The 18,481-nt window shown below is 39.5% G+C and overlaps 1 protein-coding gene across 1 annotated transcript; it reads right to left on the bottom strand.

The window, feature by feature from the left end:
• Positions 1-309: 309 nt before the first annotated feature.
• On the bottom strand, positions 310-17,684 carry rhoca (ras homolog family member Ca). Its single transcript, XM_083528664.1, has 5 exons — positions 17,548-17,684; positions 11,511-11,668; positions 6,926-7,046; positions 3,079-3,209; positions 310-2,000 (listed from the first exon to the last, which is right to left on the bottom strand). The coding sequence occupies exons 2-5, from the start codon at positions 11,664-11,666 to the stop codon at positions 1,827-1,829; spliced, it is 582 nt and encodes a 193-aa protein (XP_083384790.1). The 5' UTR covers positions 11,667-11,668; positions 17,548-17,684; the 3' UTR covers positions 310-1,826.
• Between the last annotated feature and the right edge of the window lie 797 nt (positions 17,685-18,481).

Genomic DNA, 18,481 nt, shown 5'->3' with positions numbered 1-18,481 from the left:
AAAGACTACTCTGTTCACACACTGTGGTGTTGTTATAGTTGGGCAATAAATGCAATAAAACACTTGTACATAAAAATTTCCATATTCTTTCCACACTGCTGTCTAAAATCCTGAAAAATATACTGTAGAGAATCGTTTTGTTCCAAAAACAATTATTTAACACGGGTTAATTTTGCTTCCTACAAACATTACTCTAATTTTACTGTTCCTTATAATGTTTTTCATATTCCAGATGAAATGCCAGCTGTTGTCACATGCAGACTATAAGACTAAACAAAGAAACACACACACACACACACACATTAAGTGTAGATTTTGTGCTCCTTTATTTTGTGCTATATTACTTGCATGGTGCCCTTTAACTACTGACCACTACATCGTCCCATCTTACATCTCTGGCAAGTCCAGAATTCTGAACACTAGCACATATATCTGTATACTTCTTTTGTACATTTCAATTCTTTAGCCAACTAGATTAAGATGCTACAAATGAAGAGCCATCTCCTATTATTTTGTTAATAAAGATGTTACTTTGAATATTCACTGTACAGTTCATCGAGGTTACTGAAGTAAAAGTGTAGGAAAACAAACAGCAATGAGTTCAATTTTAAGCAATAAGAGAAGTGGAAGTTAGATTTTTTTTTTTTTATTATTAATCATCACCTGAAAGGGGGTAGCAATGTAAACTATAGATACGAGATCTTAGTAAAAGCTGTATTTCACACATCAACCTTACAAGCCAAGATGACGGTACAGACCAAAACCAATGTGACTGGCATGCAAATACTACATGTTAGGACACCACTTCTAATAATAATACCGATTCCAATAATACATTCAGTGCTTTACCTGCGGTGAAAATGGCCAACTCAAAAAGCAACTGAAGGCACAGAGGTTAATAGAAAGCGCACTTTTGAAACAAAACAGAAAAACCATTCATAGAACGCATACGTTTGGCTGTTATACTGATGTTATGAATGGTCAATGTGTGATGTGTGTGTATTTTATATATATACATACACACACACACACACACGTATGTTAGCCTTTCAGTTTTCCTGTTTGTTTGACTTGTTACACACTGCCTATTTGCATACTGATCTGAGTCCAGCACAATAGAATATAATCTCGTTACTGAAACACAGATCAGAGCAGCATCTATGGTAGAAATCAGTCTTTATATATCCAGTGTAGATATAATTAGCGGCACCGTGATGTGAATTTGTGCACATGTACCTGCCTGTCTCTCTGACTGTGATATACCAATGTCACATACTATAATAGCACCAACCACTGAACAGTATTTCAATTTGTAGTTGGCAAACATACCCATTAGCAAAAAAAAGTCAATTAACATTTCTCAGAAGCTTGAAGACACTGTAAAATTGATTTTTAAATTCACAAAAAAAAAATAAAAAACTGTCACGAAGCATAAGACCCGATGCTTCGTTAATTACTAATTCTAAATTTGCGCAAATAAGTTCAGATGCCACATCTAGAAATAACAGCTATAGTCAGGGCAGTGTCTTAACATGTACACATGGTGTGAAATAATACAGCATTGTTATACCTTACCCAGGTGCAAATCTCACTTTGTAACAACTTGTTACAGGCAAATAAATCAGATAACAGGCACATTTTGTGCCAGCCATTATAACTGTCACTCTGAGTCCTTTTGATGCATAAATGTGATTATATATATATGGTACGGTACATTACAGTACAGAGATGCTGTTTGATTACAAATCCGACGTTCTTTCGTGGGCGGTTGAATGCCATGTATTTCTAGACATTGGCCGATGCTTCTGCGATACGCCACATATCTCTCACAGGATCAAGCACCCGCCCCTCTTTTTCCTCTTCCGGACTTGCAGCGCCGCCCTTGTGGCCATTTCAAACACTTCCCTCACACCCTCCTTGGTCTTGGCCGAGCACTCCAGGTAACCGAAGGCACTGATGCGGTTGGCCATGTCGCGGCCTTCCTCGGGTTTAACAGGCTCCTGCAATCACAGCAGAACCGATACAGTCGTGAATTGGGAGAAATGTATGCACACTATCTGTGACCTATTTCCAGTCATATGTGGTTCTTCCCCAAAATGTTACCACAAAGTTGGAGGCACCCAAACCTGCTCCATCATGACAATGACCTGAGCACATACCCTGACTTAACTTAGACCCTTGTGCCTGAATGAGCACAAATCTCCACAAGTACACTAAAATCTTGTAGATCATCATCTCAGAAAAGTGTGGAGATTTTTATAACTACATAAATGGGGACTAAATATGAAATGTGATGGAAAGCACATATGTATGGTCAAGTGTCCACAAACTTCAGTCTTTATAAATTATATGTTCTGAGGATTTAATGATTTAGAAAATGTTGTGGCCTGAGATACATACAACGTTAATGGACGAAGCTTCTTGTTTTGGTCGGAGCTTAGTATTAGCTTAAACATCACCTAACCAAAATTCAGTTTAATCTATAGTGTTAAAATGCAGCTATATAAACTTACAAGAATTATAATATATATTTTGAGAATCTTTCAAGATTCTTGTAAGATACACAGTGCCCTTCAGTAATATTGTGACACTCAGTAAATATGAGCAAAGACTATGGAAATTGGCTTTATTGTTTAACCTCTAGATCTTTTGTCAAAAAAAAAAAAAAAAAAAAAAAAAAAAAAAAAGCACAAATCACAAGTCGAGTAACACCCTGGACATTGCTGGAAGGAGCTGTGAACTAGAAGAGATGGTAAGGAAAAAACAGACAAACAAAACAGACACAAACAAAAAAATTCCACAACTTTCTGTAGTCCACAGTAATTTAGCCTTAATTAAGGTCTAGGGCTACAGCAGGGAGGCCACATTAAACTCTCCCATGAAAGAAGTACATTATTCAGAACACTTTCTGCATCAGCGACAGACTTCATGGCTTGGCAGGCGGAGAGGAAGTACTTCTAGTGCACTATGTGCTTGAAAGATGATGTTTATTAGCTCACAAAGTGCAAGATCATCACCCAAGTGCTTTTTTAATGCGACTGCTTTAAACAAAGCTGTGGACCACAAGCAGGAAGCTACCTGTTTCATCTTAGCCAGCTCTCTCCGAGTGTGCTCGTCGTTGCGCAGGTCCTTCTTATTCCCCACCAAAATTATGGGAACGTTGGGGCAGAAGTGTTTCACCTCTGGCGTCCACTTCTCTGGAATATTCTCTAAAGAAATGACACACACACACACACACATTGAGCATGATGACAATAATTCAGCCTCACTAATTGATACCTTCAGTTCAGTTGTCAATTAATAATATATATTAATTTCTACTGCTATTAAAAGTTGCTCATGTCACAATAACAGGTCATATAGTTAAGCAATAGATCACGATTATAACTGCAAATATTTCATTTAAGCAAGTGAAAATATTTGGAATATAATACAATGTATCTACTATAACCCAATTATATGATTATTACAACTCTTAGACATCTGTACACATTTCAGACTAGTAATCTTGTTCCATAGGAAGATTGTTTTTTTTCCCCCTCCCCCCATTTGTTGTTCTTACAACCTCCACTCTCATGTTCAGGTTTTCCAACAGATTCTGTAGTATAGTCGAGGAGATCGTTGCTCATTCTGCCACAACGGTGTAGTAAAGTCATGTACTGATGTAGGGTGAGGAGGCCTGAGGTGCAGTCAATTCACCCCTAAGGTGTTTAGTAGGACTGAGGTCAGAGCTCTACAGCAGGCCACCCAAATCGTCCACTCTGACCCATGTAAACCATATTGTCATAGAGTTCCTTTGTGCACATTGTAATGGTGGAATAGGTTTGGGTTTCCTAGTTCAAGTGGAGGAAAAATGTACTGCTCCAGCATCCGAGGACATCAAATACGATTGTGCGCCTCAAACTTTGTGGTAACAATTTAGAAAAGAACCACATATGGGTGGAAAACATGCTGGTCATGTAAAGCATTGAATACTTTTAAATACAGGATGAAAATGTTCTATTAAATTCACAACTATCTTTTTCTATCCACTTCTCCCATTAGGGGTCGCCACAGCGGATCATTCGTCTCCACACCCCCAGTCCTCTACATCTGTCTCTTCCTCAGCATTCTCCTACCGATATACCCCATGTCCCTTCTCTGCACATGTCCAAACCATCTCGAACGCCTTTCTCACTTTGTCCCCAAAACATCCTACATGCGCTGTCCCCTCTAATAAACTCATTTCTAACCCTGTCCATCGTCGTCACTCCCAACGAAAACCTCAACATCTTTAGCTCTGCTACTTGTCTTTTACTTAATGCCACTGTCTCTAAACCATACAACCATACATAAGGTCTCACCACAGTCCTAAAAACTTTCCCTTTCATTTTTGCAGATACCCTTCCATTACTAATTACTCCTGCCACTCTTCTCCACCCACTCCACCCTGCCTGCACTCTTTTCTTCACTTCTCTAACACACTCTCCATTACTATGCACTGTTGACCCCAGGTACCTGAACCCCTCCACCTTCTCCACCTCTTCTCCCTGTAACTGCACCACTCCACTGCCCTCCCTCTCATTCACACACATGTACTCTGTCTTACTCCTACTGACTTTCATTCCCCTTCACTCCAGCACGAACCACCACCTCTCCAGGCTCTTCTCAACCTGCTCCCAACTCTCGCTACAAATTACAAGATCATCCACAATCATCATAGTCCATGAAGACTCTTGTCTGACCTCATCCGTCAACCTGTCCATCACCACTGCAAACAGGAAAGGGCTCAGAGCCGATTCTTGGTGCAGTCCACCTTGAACCAGCCTGTCGTTGCTACTGCACACTTCACTGCTGTCACACTGTCCTCATACATGTCCTGCACCACCCTCACATACTTCCTAATACAATACCACAATTCCCCTCTCGGCACTCTGTTGTACGCTTTATCTAAATCCACAAACACACAATGCAACTCTTTCTGAACTTCTCTATACTTCTCCATCAACATTCTCAAGATGGTTACTTCTTCTCTCAGCCTGGCTTTCTTATTTTACTTTTCTCCTTTCTTAGTGTCCAACTTCTTATACAGCTCCTCATATGCCTTTTCCTTGGCTTTCGCCACCTTCCTCTTCACCTGCTGCCGCATCCCTCTGTAATCCTGCCTACTTTTCTTCTCTCTCCCAATTTAGTTTCACCAACCTCTTCCTTCTTATGCTTTCCTGCACTTCTTCATTTTACCACCACATCTCTTTTCTTCCCTTCTCTTTCCAGATGTCACTCCAAGTACCTTTCTAGCTGTCTCCCTTATTACTTCTGCAGTAGCCTAATCATCCAGCACCTCTTCACCACCACTGAGCCCCTGTCTGACCTCTTCCCTGAATCTCAACACTACAGTCTTCCTCCTTTAGTCTCCATTTTATTCTTCTTTTAGTCCTCACTCTTCTCCTCTTCTTCTTCACTTCCAAAACCATCCTACAGACCACCATCCCATGCTGTGTAGCTACACTGTCCCCTTCCAACACCTTACAGTCTACAAACTCCTTCAGGTTGCATCTCCTACATAGAACATAGTGCACCTGTGTGCACCTTTCTCCGCTCTTATACGTCACCCTATGCTCCTCTCCTTAAAGCCATACGTAACCATCACCTCTGTTCCCTTCAACAACATGGCTATTGAAGTCTGCTCCAATCACCAGTCTTTCATTCCTAGGTACACTCTGCATCTAAATCACTCCAGAATTTGTTTTTCTCCTCCATCTCACAACCCACTTGTGGAGCATAAGCACTGATGACATTTATTATCATCCCTTCAGCTTCCAGCTTTACATTCATCAGAAACTCTCGTCTCTCTCTTTCTATCCACACCATGATAGAACAGTTTAAACCCACCTCCAGTGTTCCTGCCCTTACTCCCTTTTCCACTTGGTCTCCTGAACATACAACATATCTAGCTTTCTCCTCTCCATCATATCAGCTAATTCTCTCAATTTACCAGTCATAGTACCAACATTTAAAGTGTCCACCCAAACCTCCACTCTCCTCCACTTCTTTCTTGCCGTATCTGTAGACGTCTTCCTCCTCTCCTTCTCCTCCTTCGGCCAACAGTAGCCCAATTTCCACCGGCACCCTGTTGGGTAACGAAACCTGTGGCGGTCGTTGGTAACCCGGGCCTCGACCGATCATGTATGAATTTCTGATTTGTGTTCAGCACATTTTACGCTGGATGCCCTTCCTAACGCAACCCTCCCCATTTATCCGGGCTTGGGACCGGCACTAAGAGTACACTGGCTTGTGCAACCCTAATGGCTGGGTTAATGCACAACTATTTCATAATAAAAGATAAGATAAGAGATCTGTTTTTATTTAGAATATTGTTACGTGCCATGACATCTTAATATGAAGTAACCAAATAAGAGACTATTGTTCTAGAAGCTTCCAGGGAAAGGTAATGTAACGTAATGTGATGTATTAATTGTATAAACAGACAGAACAATAACAATAAGGTTTACGTATTCCAATACTTGGGGAAATGTTGGAGAGTAAAACCACGTTTACCTGCAACCGATCTGATAAAGTGATACATATGACTTGTTTTCAGAAAAGTCAGTTGGGCTCTGGTGACTCACTAAGGCTAGTCAGAGTTTAGACTTCCTGCTATTCACACAGTCTAGAATATACGACAATGATGTGTCTTAGCTCTGATAAGAGGCCTGAAAATGTGAATTTAGAAGATGCATGAGAGCACTTATTAAATTAAGATGTTTATCTGTTCGCCATAAATCTATTACAGCATCAGCACACAGCCGGAAATGCCATGAAAAGCCCGCACATGATTGTGAGCTGTCAGCTGAATGAACAGAAGACAAACAGGGGGAAATCCTAAAAGCACTTTTGGTAATTTGTGCGTCAAAATCTTTTTTAAGAAAAGTAAAAAAAAAAGTACCTAAACTGTCAGGACTGTCGATGGAGAAGCACATAAGAATGACATCTGTGTCTGGGTAGGAAAGTGGTCTCAAGCGGTCGTAGTCCTCCTGACCCGCAGTGTCCCACAGGGCCAGCTCCACCTGTCAGTCAGAAAAAAGGAAATCACAGTGAAGTCCAACAACATTAAAGTGTGAAGCCTGCATTTGCCTCGGGCTATCTGGATTCCTTTCATTTTTATCAGGAGAAGTTTTAACAGTGACAACATAGTCTGCCATTTCTGATAAAGACTGAAATAATTTGTAAGACTTGGGAACGGTGTGACATTTCTATTATGAATAGAGCCAAGTGAAAGCAGCTAACTAGAAATATATATTTATCGAAAATGAATGTGTGTCTGGCTTGCTCGGACAAAATCTTTTGCACAATTACTTCTACATTACAATTTACACATACACACACAACACCAAGTTTACTATTAAACATTTAGGTCCAATTTATGCGTCTGTGTGTGTGGGTGTCCACTAGAGGGCAAAAAAAAAAAAAAAAAAACTTGAAACACAAGAAAGTTTGCTATACAAGTCAATAGCTTAAGACACTGTAAATATGAAACTAGTTGCTAATCCAAAATATTCAGATGTAGATGCTGATAAGCTGAGCTCATGTCTCTCCTTCCTCTCACCCATCACTGCAAACCAGCCTTTTCTGTTTACTTGGTGCTCATAACACCCCATCAGATAGTGACACCTTTACTAAGAATGATGAACAGAAAGGCATCTTCACGCTTCATAACTGCTGCACAAAACCATGAAACGCATAACAATCACATGTGATTTTAAAAGATGATCTATTTCAAAGTGCAAAATATTGTGCTTTAGTATTATATAATTTCGGGATGCAGCATTTTAATTGAATTAAAATACAGACGAGCATAGTATAAGAAAACCATTTTCAATATATAAAAGAAATATATAGAAATGTTTTTCCCTGTATTGCTAAACCATAGATAGTTGCACCTCTGGCTCTATCTATGGACAAGTCCCGACTTCCTGGCAGAGGCGTGTGCTCGATGTCGTCCAGCTGGAAGGCGAGTCACAAGTGATATTTCATCTACAAGACTGAATTTTGCAGTTATTCCCAAAGCGTTATGAAAATGACTGGAGTTGAACAGTTGACTTAAGCAATTAGCAACAAAGAGATCTTTTTTCCCCCTATACAACAGTCTCCTGTGTGAAGGTACAGTGTGGTTATTAATCCAATTTCCAACTGTTTCAGACAAACCTTTTGTAGTCTTAATTGTTTGTAATGGTGTTTTTAGCCTCTGTATTTGCATGCCAAAACTATATGTTGAAAGGCCCATGTTTTTTGAGATTTTTACCCAAGAGAAACAGCACATAATTAAAGGCAACACACAGTCTAAGGAAAACAGGGTTTTCAAGAATGAATACTTTTTCCTAATCAAACTGCTTCCTTGTGACAAAAATCTTAGGTGGAGCCATGACACACTGTGAAAAGCTGAGTCATCCTTTAGGAGGAAACTGCTAGGAATGACAAAGAGGCAACTTCAACCATCCGTATCCTAATCTCCTTGATATGGACAAGAAAAAAAATATTCACAGCCCATGAATGAGCTTTTCTGAAGAGATTGTGTATGCAGGCTGAGGTTGTAAGCTAGTTATTGAAACACAGGAGAAATACAGTCGAGGTATCTATGTTCTCAAGCTTCACCATCAAGCTTTAAAAAGGGTAGACAGAACAACTGAGCTATTTTTAAAGCCAGAGAATGAAGGATGAGTAGAGACTGCTTGCTTTTGGCCAGAGGGATTTGGGCTGAACTCAGAGTTTGCTGGGGTTAGGAAAGGTTCTAAATCTTATGCAAGCATGCTCTTAAGCAGGGTAAATTCTGTGGAGCTTAGCCTCACACAGGGAAAGAAAGAGGCAAAATAATACTCCAGAATATACCACTTTACTTAAAGGTCTGCCAAAATCCTATACAGCAGAAACAGCACCGCCCACCCCTGCTTTCTCACACGCACACACAGGAAATGAATTGACCTGTTTATCAAACCATAAGGGCCACTGGGAGGGGGAATATCCAGACAGCCATGTTCCCAAATCATGCCAGGAAACAAGCAAGTACAGCCATTTCCTGTTATGGCCGTTCTTGGCCTTAGAGCTAGCCAGTGCAAGTCTAGCATTAGTGTCCATTAATGTTGGAACATAACTAATGACTTACCACTGACCAATGCTTTGTCTGCTGGGAATGAATTCAGGTGCTGGTAAGGACCCTGGCTCACTACAAACTGGGGCAGTGATCACTCACTTTTCCATTGACTTTGCTCATTTTACATTTCCTCATTCATATGAAATATTTAAAATGTAGATCATTCTTTTGTAAATCTAATCCAGACTTTTTGTCATAGTAATTCAAGTATGAATGTAGGCCAGCTAACGGACTACGTTAATCGTAACTTCTCAAACAAACCTTATATGGAATGATTAAACAAGTGTTTGTCTGCCATTTTATTCGAACTGGGAGGCTTCCAAAAATCTAATTTCATTTCCAGTAAGGGGAACATACTGGGCATCGATGCGCCATGGTTTTTGTGGTCTATGAAGTGAGTTTATTTTATCAATTATACTTTACAGTGAGTTGGAAGTCTTTGGTTGTTTTTTTTTTTTTTTTTTTTACTATTGAGACAGACCTTAAAATAGTCAGCTACCTGATCAGCAAACTGTTGGAACCAAAAAAACGCTTTTAAATTCGAAAAAAAATATAAAATAAAATAAAAATGTTATTTCATTCATATATATTCATATATATATACACACACACACACACACAATAAGGAAAATAAGTATTTGAACACCCTGCTATTTTGCAAGTTCTCCCACTTAGAAATCATGGAGGGGTCTGAAATTGTCATCGTAGGTGCATGTCCACTGTGAGAGACATAATCTAAAAAAAAAAATCCAGAAATCACAATATATGATTTTTAAACTATTTATTTGTATGATACAGCTGCAAATAAGTATTTGAACACCTGTCTATCAGCTAGAATTCTGCCCCTCAAAGACCTGATAGTCCGCCTTTAAAATGTCCACCTCCACTACATTTATTATCCTAAATTAGATGCACCTGTTTGAGGTCGTTAGCTGCATAAAGACACCTGTCCACCCCATACAATCAGTAAGAATCCAACTACTAACATGGCCAAGACCAAAGAGCTGTCCAAAGACACTAGAGACAAAATTGTACACCTCCACAAGGCTGGAAAGTGCTACAGGGAAATTGCCAAGCAGCTTGGTGAAAAAAGGTCCACTGTTGGAGCAATCATTAGAAAATGGAAGAAGCTAAACATGACTGTCAATCTCCCTCGGACTGGGGCTCCATGCAAGATCTCACCTCGTGGGGTCTCAATGATCCTAAGGAAGGTGAGAAATCAGCCCAGAACTACACGGGAGGAGCTGGTCAGTGACCTGAAAAGAGCTGGGACCACCGTTTCCAAGGTTACTGTTGGTAATACACTAAGACGTCATGGTTTGAAATCATGCATGGCACGGAAGGTTCCCCTGCTTAAACCAGCACATGTCCAGGCACGTCTTAAGTTTGCCAATGACAATTTGGATGATCCAGAGGAGTCATGGGAGAAAGTCATGTGGTCAGATGAGACCAAAATAAAACTTTTTTCTGCACATGGGACAGGGCGACTGCACTGTATTAAGGAGAGGATGACCGGGTCCATGTATTGCGAGATTTTGGGGAACAACTTCCTTCCCTCAGTTAGAGCATTGAAGATGGGTCGAGGCTGGGTCTTCCAACATGACAATGACCCGAAGCACACAGCCAGGATAACCAAGGAGTGGCTCTGTAAGAAGCATATCAAGGTTCTGGCGTGGCCTAGCCAGTCTCCAGACCTAAACCCAATAGAGAATCTTTGGAGGGAGCTTAAACTCCGTGTTTCTCAGCGACAGGCCAGAAACCTGACTGATCTAGAGAAGATCTGTGTGGAGGAGTGGGCCAAAATCCCTCCTGCAGTGTGTGCAAACTTGGTGAAAAACTACAGGAAACGTTTGACCTCTGTAATTGCAAACAAAGGCTACTGTACCAAATATTAACATTGACTTTCTCAGGTGTTCAAATACTTATTTGCAGCTGTATCATACAAATAAATAGTTTAAAAAAAAAAAATCATACATTGTGATTTCTGGATTTTACTTTTTTTTTTAGATTATGTCTCTCACAGAGGACATGCACCTACGATGACAATTTTGGACCCCTCCATGATTTTTAAGTGGGAGAACTTGTAAAATAGCAGGGTGTTCAAATACCTATTTTCCTCACTGTATAATATATATATTTGTATCATGTCTTCACAGGTCTTTGTTAACAATCCTGACCTGACCTTTAGTCAAAATTAAAATGTGCATGAACTACAGGAAATCAGGGCAGAGAAACCTGTGGGTGTGGCTTGTAATTCGCTGCCAAGTGTCCAGAAGTGTATTTTTGTAAGAGATTTTGTAGCCTTCATTCAGTAGGCTTAATTCATCAGTAAACCCCCCCCCCCCCCCACACACACACACACATTTAACTAATCCACACCAACCTGTTTGCCATCCACCTCAATGTCAGCAATGTAGTTCTCGAACACAGTGGGCACGTAGACTTCAGGGAACTGATCCTTACTGAAGACTATTAGTAGACAGGTCTTTCCACATGCTCCGTCTCCCACGATCACCAGCTTTTTCCGTATGGCTGCCATACCTAGAAGGGCAAGAACAACAATTTACATGTTTGGAATAGCAATGAAGTAGTTAATTTTCCTTTCTTTGTTAAGAGTCCAGATGAAGGTTCTAAAATAGATAATCAACCTACTGTTTCATATTGGTAGACATTAAGCCAAAACATTGTAACTATAATGCAAAATCACTTCTTTTATAAACTGTACTGTAGAACGTGCTGCCACAAATTAATTCTGCATTGCTCCAGCTGAAGCGTACATTTCTTCACTTTCTACACATTACATTTTGGTTTATTAATGGACTTTACATAACTACTAACGTGCGTGGGGAAAAAGGCGGATATCCACAATAAACGAGCATGAAACATGCCTCATATACAGTAATCCGCTCCTTTCCTACCCAAGTTTTGGACACGTACACACAAAAGAAGCATCACTGGTCCCTTATTGTACTGTGCAGAGAGTGGAAGGGAAAGCTTCATGAGAGGGAGCTTCATCAACCCACAAATGCAGGTTTTTCCATCCAGCAGGAAGAGAGCAAGTAATGAAAACCTTCCACTCTGCACTGGCAATAAACAGACAGGAGAGGCTCAGGTTTGCATTATTGCTTCTCTCTGCACAGATTGTACTCCCTCAGATGTAAATTGGATTCAGTTTAAAATCAATGAGTTCCATAAGGTGCATTTCCTCATACAGCAAATGTTGCACACACATCAGGACTTTGAGAGACCTGGTGAAGTGGCTGTTCCTCACACTTGAGGGCTAAGTGATAAAACTCAGGGCTATCAAGATGGTTCATAAAACAGAAGCTTTAAAACCAAGACAGAGTATCGGAGTGCATCACATCAAAACACTAGCCAAGGGTAAAGCTGAACCACTGATTGGCCTGTATGTATTGTATTAAAACAACTTGGTGAAGATGCATACTTGAGCAATGAGAATGCCCAAGACTTCAGTGTTGTTTTGCTCAAACACACCCTACATGTGGCTCAAGCTAGCACTCTTCTATCAGTTGTGAAAACATATACTTGCAATAGTCAATATGTACAAGCTGCAATGTTGTTTCTGTAAACAATTACTACCAAGTCTGATACTTGTTTCACACAACACTAAAGATGTAAGGAAATTCTGCAGGTGGTTTATCAAATGATTGCTTTTGGCGCACGCACGCACGCACACCGTTTTCCTAAACACGTCAAATTACCATGTATCTGAAATAAGTCCACACTGATCACACACTTGCAGCGGATTTTCATTTGAGTCAACTCAAATATTTCACTTCTCTTTAACAAACCTGTAAGAGGTTCAGAAGTAGCCAGTTATTCTGGTTTGAAGGGAGAACACAAGGTTTGTTTTTTCCCCAAAAGAACACTAGTCAACACATGAGACTAATAGGAATAGTATTTTTGTATTAATTTCCAACCCAATGTTTAACAACAATCAATATCATGAATTCCCAAAGATAGTGGCGGCCATGCAGGTTTTCTTTTAAGTGTTTAAGTGTGGTGTTGCTATAGGACCTGTTGTGTTTCAAAATATCAATACAATTTCAAAAGTTTGCACTCTTAAATGGTTCGTGTAAGTACTGATTTATTTATAGTCCAGCTTGATTTAATATCTATAGCTAATTAAACAACTAACAACCCCCAAAGCAGCTTTTACAGAAAACAGGGTGGAGCAAGACATAAATGAGAGTGGCACGGAAATAAAAACCCTGAAACCTCATGAGGCTCCAGTAAAACTTGTCATCTTCCGGTTGACAGAGTGTTGGAATATAAATCATTCCAGTCGAGATTGAAAACAAAACTACTAATTGTTGAATGGATGTACCAGTGGAGAATTTGGTGAAGAAAAGTCCTGAAATTAGCATAGCAGTGTTTTCATGATTACGGTAGCAGTTCACTATCTATGGTGTACAAGTCAACAGTACCTAGGTGAGATCATCCACTGCAAGTAAGAGTGCACTTGGGTATAAAATGTTTTTAAGAACTACAAATCTGTAGGTTACCCACATTGGAAAACAAAGATATTGCTCCAGCAAACTAGACTGACTGCTGAATGAATTTATCAAGATTCCCTAATGTTTACTGGAAACCTGCGAATAAATGAACGCTATTATTGCAACTGGGAAAAAGCTAAGCAAACTGGATCTGCAATCAGTGTGTGTAGGTTGCACAAAGCTTTTAGACAAATCCTAATTGAACAGGCGCATTTATCGGCAAATTGCTTTGCAAGTATAAATGTGCATTTGTTTCTGCACCGACGTTTCCCCACAACAATACAATACAGCAATTTCACAGAAACAGTAATCATCATTACATAAAGCAGTTCTGAACTTTGAACATTCCCTTGCACCACTTAACAATGACTGTCACACTGCACACACTCGAATTACAAACTCGAATTATTTGCTCCATTTCTGCTCACAGTCATGTATAAGTTGTGTATAATTCTAGTTTATGAAATGAAAAACCTAAACTAGAAACGTATTACTATCATAGTAATGTATGTTTGAAGACTAAATTCATTTAAAGAAACAAACTTCTGCTTTTCAAGTAAGCAGTAGCAGAAATAATTGTTTAGCTATAACTGCTAGAAATGACTTTACATGCTTTACAATGGCTACAATAACCAGAACTTGAGAAATCACTAGAATTTGCTTACTGTGGATGAGTATAGTTACAACTGTTCTATTGTTTTTGTCCAGACTGACCCACTATCTATTTATCTCAGCCTGGTTACCAATCCTGGTCCTGAATTCTCCCAACAAAGTCTTCCTGCTTCAATATATGACAGAGGGTAAAAAAAAAAAAAAAAATTATACTGATAAACAGCACCTAAAAAAAAAAAAACTATTTCTAATTTACATTTAAAAAAAAAGTAAAATTATAATAAACAATATAAAATAATAATAAGGAAATCATTTGGGATTTGCACTAAGTAGACAGTGATTATTAATTTTATAGGAGAAAAAGAGAAATAACTAACAATTCCACCAAAAATCTAAAATGGGAAGATTTGGTAGGCTCTGCTTTAACCTATGAAACTTTGGAGAGGCAAATTCAGACACATTATTTAGGATGTCTGCTAATTAATGTTTCTTTACTAGGTACTGTGTAGCATTTAGCTACATAACCCCTACAAAGAGCTCAAAAGGATTTAATGACACATAGCTCAGTTAATGATCTGTTTAATGGCCCTTTGAAACAAAATGAATAAAAATAAAATGTATCAATTGACAAGAGCAGCTGAGATTTTCATTTCTACTTCAGGATAGTGCATGATGGTAAATCCAAAGTATATGTAAAAAATTCCATTGAACAACCCACTGTGGTACATAAGCCAGAGGTTTCCAAAATTGGAACCTGATTACACCTAATTAAAATACCCAAGGACTCGTCTTTTCTCACCCTTCCAAATTTTATTTTTAACATGCTAATATTTACATCTCGATGCGTTCGACAGTTTAGAGGTTTTTAGATGTGCAAACGATTGGAACGAAACAAAGTGAACAGTTATTATTTGATTTCAAATGCTGTGCTTTTTCTTTTGTGCTGCTTATCCAGGCGTGTAGTGCTTTTTGCAGTTTGTTTTGAGCGGCTTCTCCCTTTAGTCTCCTTTTATTCAAAAGGTGAAATGCAAGCTTAATTGCGTTATGGTCTGGTGATTAACACAGTTGTGTTCTCAGTGTATTTTGGGTCATTGTTTGCATGCTGCATTTTTCTCTGGAGCATATATGCAAGCCCAAACCATGGCAGATGCACTATGCATGGCCAATATGCTTTTACTTGATTTTTTGATCATGAGCAAATCCTTTCTTACTCCCTGTTTTGGTAGAAGTTAATCTTGGTCTGAGAACTTGTGTGGCTTATCTCTGTATTTCTTTTGAAATTCCAAGCAGCCTTCAGATTCTTACTTCTGAAGGGTGGATTGGGCTCTACATTACTACGCCCAAAGCAGTCTTCAAATTGTACATTTTGATATGTCCTGTAGAGGTTAGTGTTCGTGTTTTTCATCACCAAATGTGGTTATTTTTTTCTTGGTCAACATGGGTTACTACATCAGTGGCACATTTTTCTTTCTAGGATGTTCCAAACTCTCGTACTGGCAATGCCAAATGCATGTACAATCACTCTGGGTTGGGGTTTTTTTTTCCAGTCTTGTCTGTTTATCCCTTCTAAACAACATATGCAGTGTTCAGTCATAAACCAGGGCTCAAGAGTTGACATTCAGAGCTATTAACTGTTCAAACAATCTAACAGGGCAGACCTGGTCAACAAAAACCCTCATCAGTCACGTCTACCACAGCATACTGGAGTTGAAACGCAACGATATTTCCACCATTTCCAAGCTATGGGTTTAATCTAACTTTCTAGTCTTGATTTCATTTACTCTAATCTAAATTTCAATCCACTTTAAGACTAAAAAAAAATAAAATAAATAAAAAGCACTCTTAAGATTTCCCAAAAGTTTTTCCAAGCTTAGTTTCCATCTCAAACTTTCTCGCTGTTAGTTCTGCACTTGTTGGTCATGTTTAAATATTCTGTACATTCATTTCCAGATGTCGTTAGGAGGAAAAATTTTTTTTTTGCATTAACAGTATTAGCACAGACACTGAAACTATAGTCATAGGCGTCAGGCCATCTTTCATACACTCGGAGAGAGAAGCCGAAGGCCGAATTTGGCCCAGTAGGCAGACTTTGTACACTCCTGTCTGGCACAAGCAAACAACACTGAAAGGAAAAAAAAACAAAACATTGCTCAATGAATCTTCTGTGGATGTTCTGAACTTATTTCCCTTGCCATTTTTATCTCAACTCAACAGGTTCCTAAGACATGTCCAGTGTTCACGAGTAGAGCTGTATTCTACAATTCCTTGTCTGGAAATAGCTCCAAGTGAGTGTTACATAATTATAAATCCACAGAAAAGTGTCCTGAAGCTATGTGTTGCTAAAACACACCAAACAATGTCCAGTCAATAGTAATTTAGGAGTGCTTTTATCAGCTTGCAGCTTTGTTAGGTCACTAGTTTTGGAAGAAGTTGACCAGGTTCTTGCTCTTCCTCATGGTTTGTGTGTGAACCCGTGGCCTAGCCTCTTCTATCGAAAAGCGATGAATGCAGTCTTTTCACTAACCACCCTTGTTTCACACCAATTCATAAAACACCACTATCGCCAAATCTTCGTTTCGTTTTCCTCTCACAGAAAGAGCCCTCGTCTTCTCCACGACTTGTGTGACTCGGGGTAAGTTAGTTGTTAAAGCCAGTCCAAACAACGCCCTGTGACTGCGACAGGTTAGACCGCGTTTCACACAAACAACTCCTCTCCTTCACTGTGCTTTCTATCAGTAGGACATCAACTCAAATCTTTTTTTTTTCTAAACACTACAGCCGCAAGCGAAGGCAAACTGCTTTGTTGATCGTTGAATCGATTTCCTAAACAAGGACCGAGCTGCAGATCCGTGTTTACTGCACAGGGACGAGGCGGTAACGTGCAACTCCCTAACAGTCGCTCCAAGCTGGAAGCTCAGGTTGTTTTTCCGAGCGGCTCTTTTACATTACATTTAACCTCATTATAACGCTCTTTAATTGACTGCTACAATGAACAGGTGGTTTTCAGGTCAGGTGAACAGAACATAGCACATCTTATTTACAGAGGGAATAAATATGAACAGAGGAAGCGCCAAGCTTTCAGATAACCACAGGGCACTTTCTCTCTATCTCTCTCACACACACACACACACACACACACACACACACACACACACACACACACACACACACACACACACACACACACACCGTCACCGCAAATAAAACTTATTCCCAAACATTATCCACAAGTTCCTTAAATCTTTTTTATCTGGTTCCTCAAACTCATGAAAGTAAGAATGAAAGCAGTACCTTATTTCTTGGTTCGTGCTGTTCTCTGCAGGATTATTCCTCCTCTCTGTGTCCGAGTTTGACCGCAGAGGAATACTGAAGATCTCTGATCTCTCTTCTATTGCTAAGAAACGAAGCTGACAAACACTAGCCCCGCCCACATTATGAACAACACCCCCCCTCCTCCTCCCTTGGTGATCGTTTCCTATTGGCTGAGGAAGCTATTCAGCCGTTAGGAATTTTTAGCTCCGCCTCCTACGCCTCTGATAATAATGACATCATTCCATACCCGAGGCATAAATGAAGCCTTCTGGAGTAATGAAGCGTTCCTCCCCGCCTGTTTTTTCAACGCAGTGCCATCTGGTGGACAAAACGATGAAGTGCAGCTAGTAATGTACTTATGCGATGCACACCTATGCTGAAAAAAAATTTATTTTAACCCAGCCCCTCCCTTATTATTTCATGGGTGAGGGCTTCACTGAATTGTATGACCTGAGGGCTTGAGTGTGTTTGCTGATTCTGACAAAAGAGAATATTATTATTTAATGTAAAAGGTTTTATGTTTAGTGACAACTATTAGTTTTGTACATTTTAAAGTATAAATTGTTGTTCAGACACCACAGACCATTTGTTTACTGGTTGAACTGCTGAAGCTCTATTTGTAAATAAAGTGCATAGGGCTTTTTTTTCCACAAGCTTAAAAAAAGAGTAACATCACAAATATTCAAGCAATAACGGTGACAGGAACACAACTCATTGGCTAGCTAATTGCTAAGATGTTTCAGCACACCATGACAGACACTAAGTCTTAGTATGCTATCAGAATATGATGATTTGGTGTACATGTTGGTGAGAGGAAAGAAAAAAAGAAACTGAAACTGAAACACTCATAATAGATGTGTAGTTTGTAGTGTGTATGTGATGATTTTTTCTTGTATGTTGGGCTGTGGTTCTT

Source organism: Silurus aristotelis (assembly GCF_946808225.1).
Source record: "Silurus aristotelis genome assembly, chromosome: 2".
Classification (NCBI taxonomy): Eukaryota; Metazoa; Chordata; class Actinopteri; order Siluriformes; family Siluridae; genus Silurus; species Silurus aristotelis.
This window is presented reverse-complemented; position numbering and strand designations above follow the sequence as displayed.

Excerpts from the sequence above, each read along its gene's own strand:
- rhoca (XM_083528664.1), bottom strand. The coding sequence starts at position 11,666 with ATGGCAGCCATACGGAAAAAGCTGGTGATCGTGGGAGACGGAGCATGT. Across the intron at positions 3,210-6,925 it reads CGACAGTCCTGACAGTTTAG|AGAATATTCCAGAGAAGTGG; the intron begins GTACTTTTTTTT and ends TCATTTCTTTAG. Across the intron at positions 2,001-3,078 it reads AGCTGGCTAAGATGAAACAG|GAGCCTGTTAAACCCGAGGA; the intron begins GTAGCTTCCTGC and ends CTGTGATTGCAG.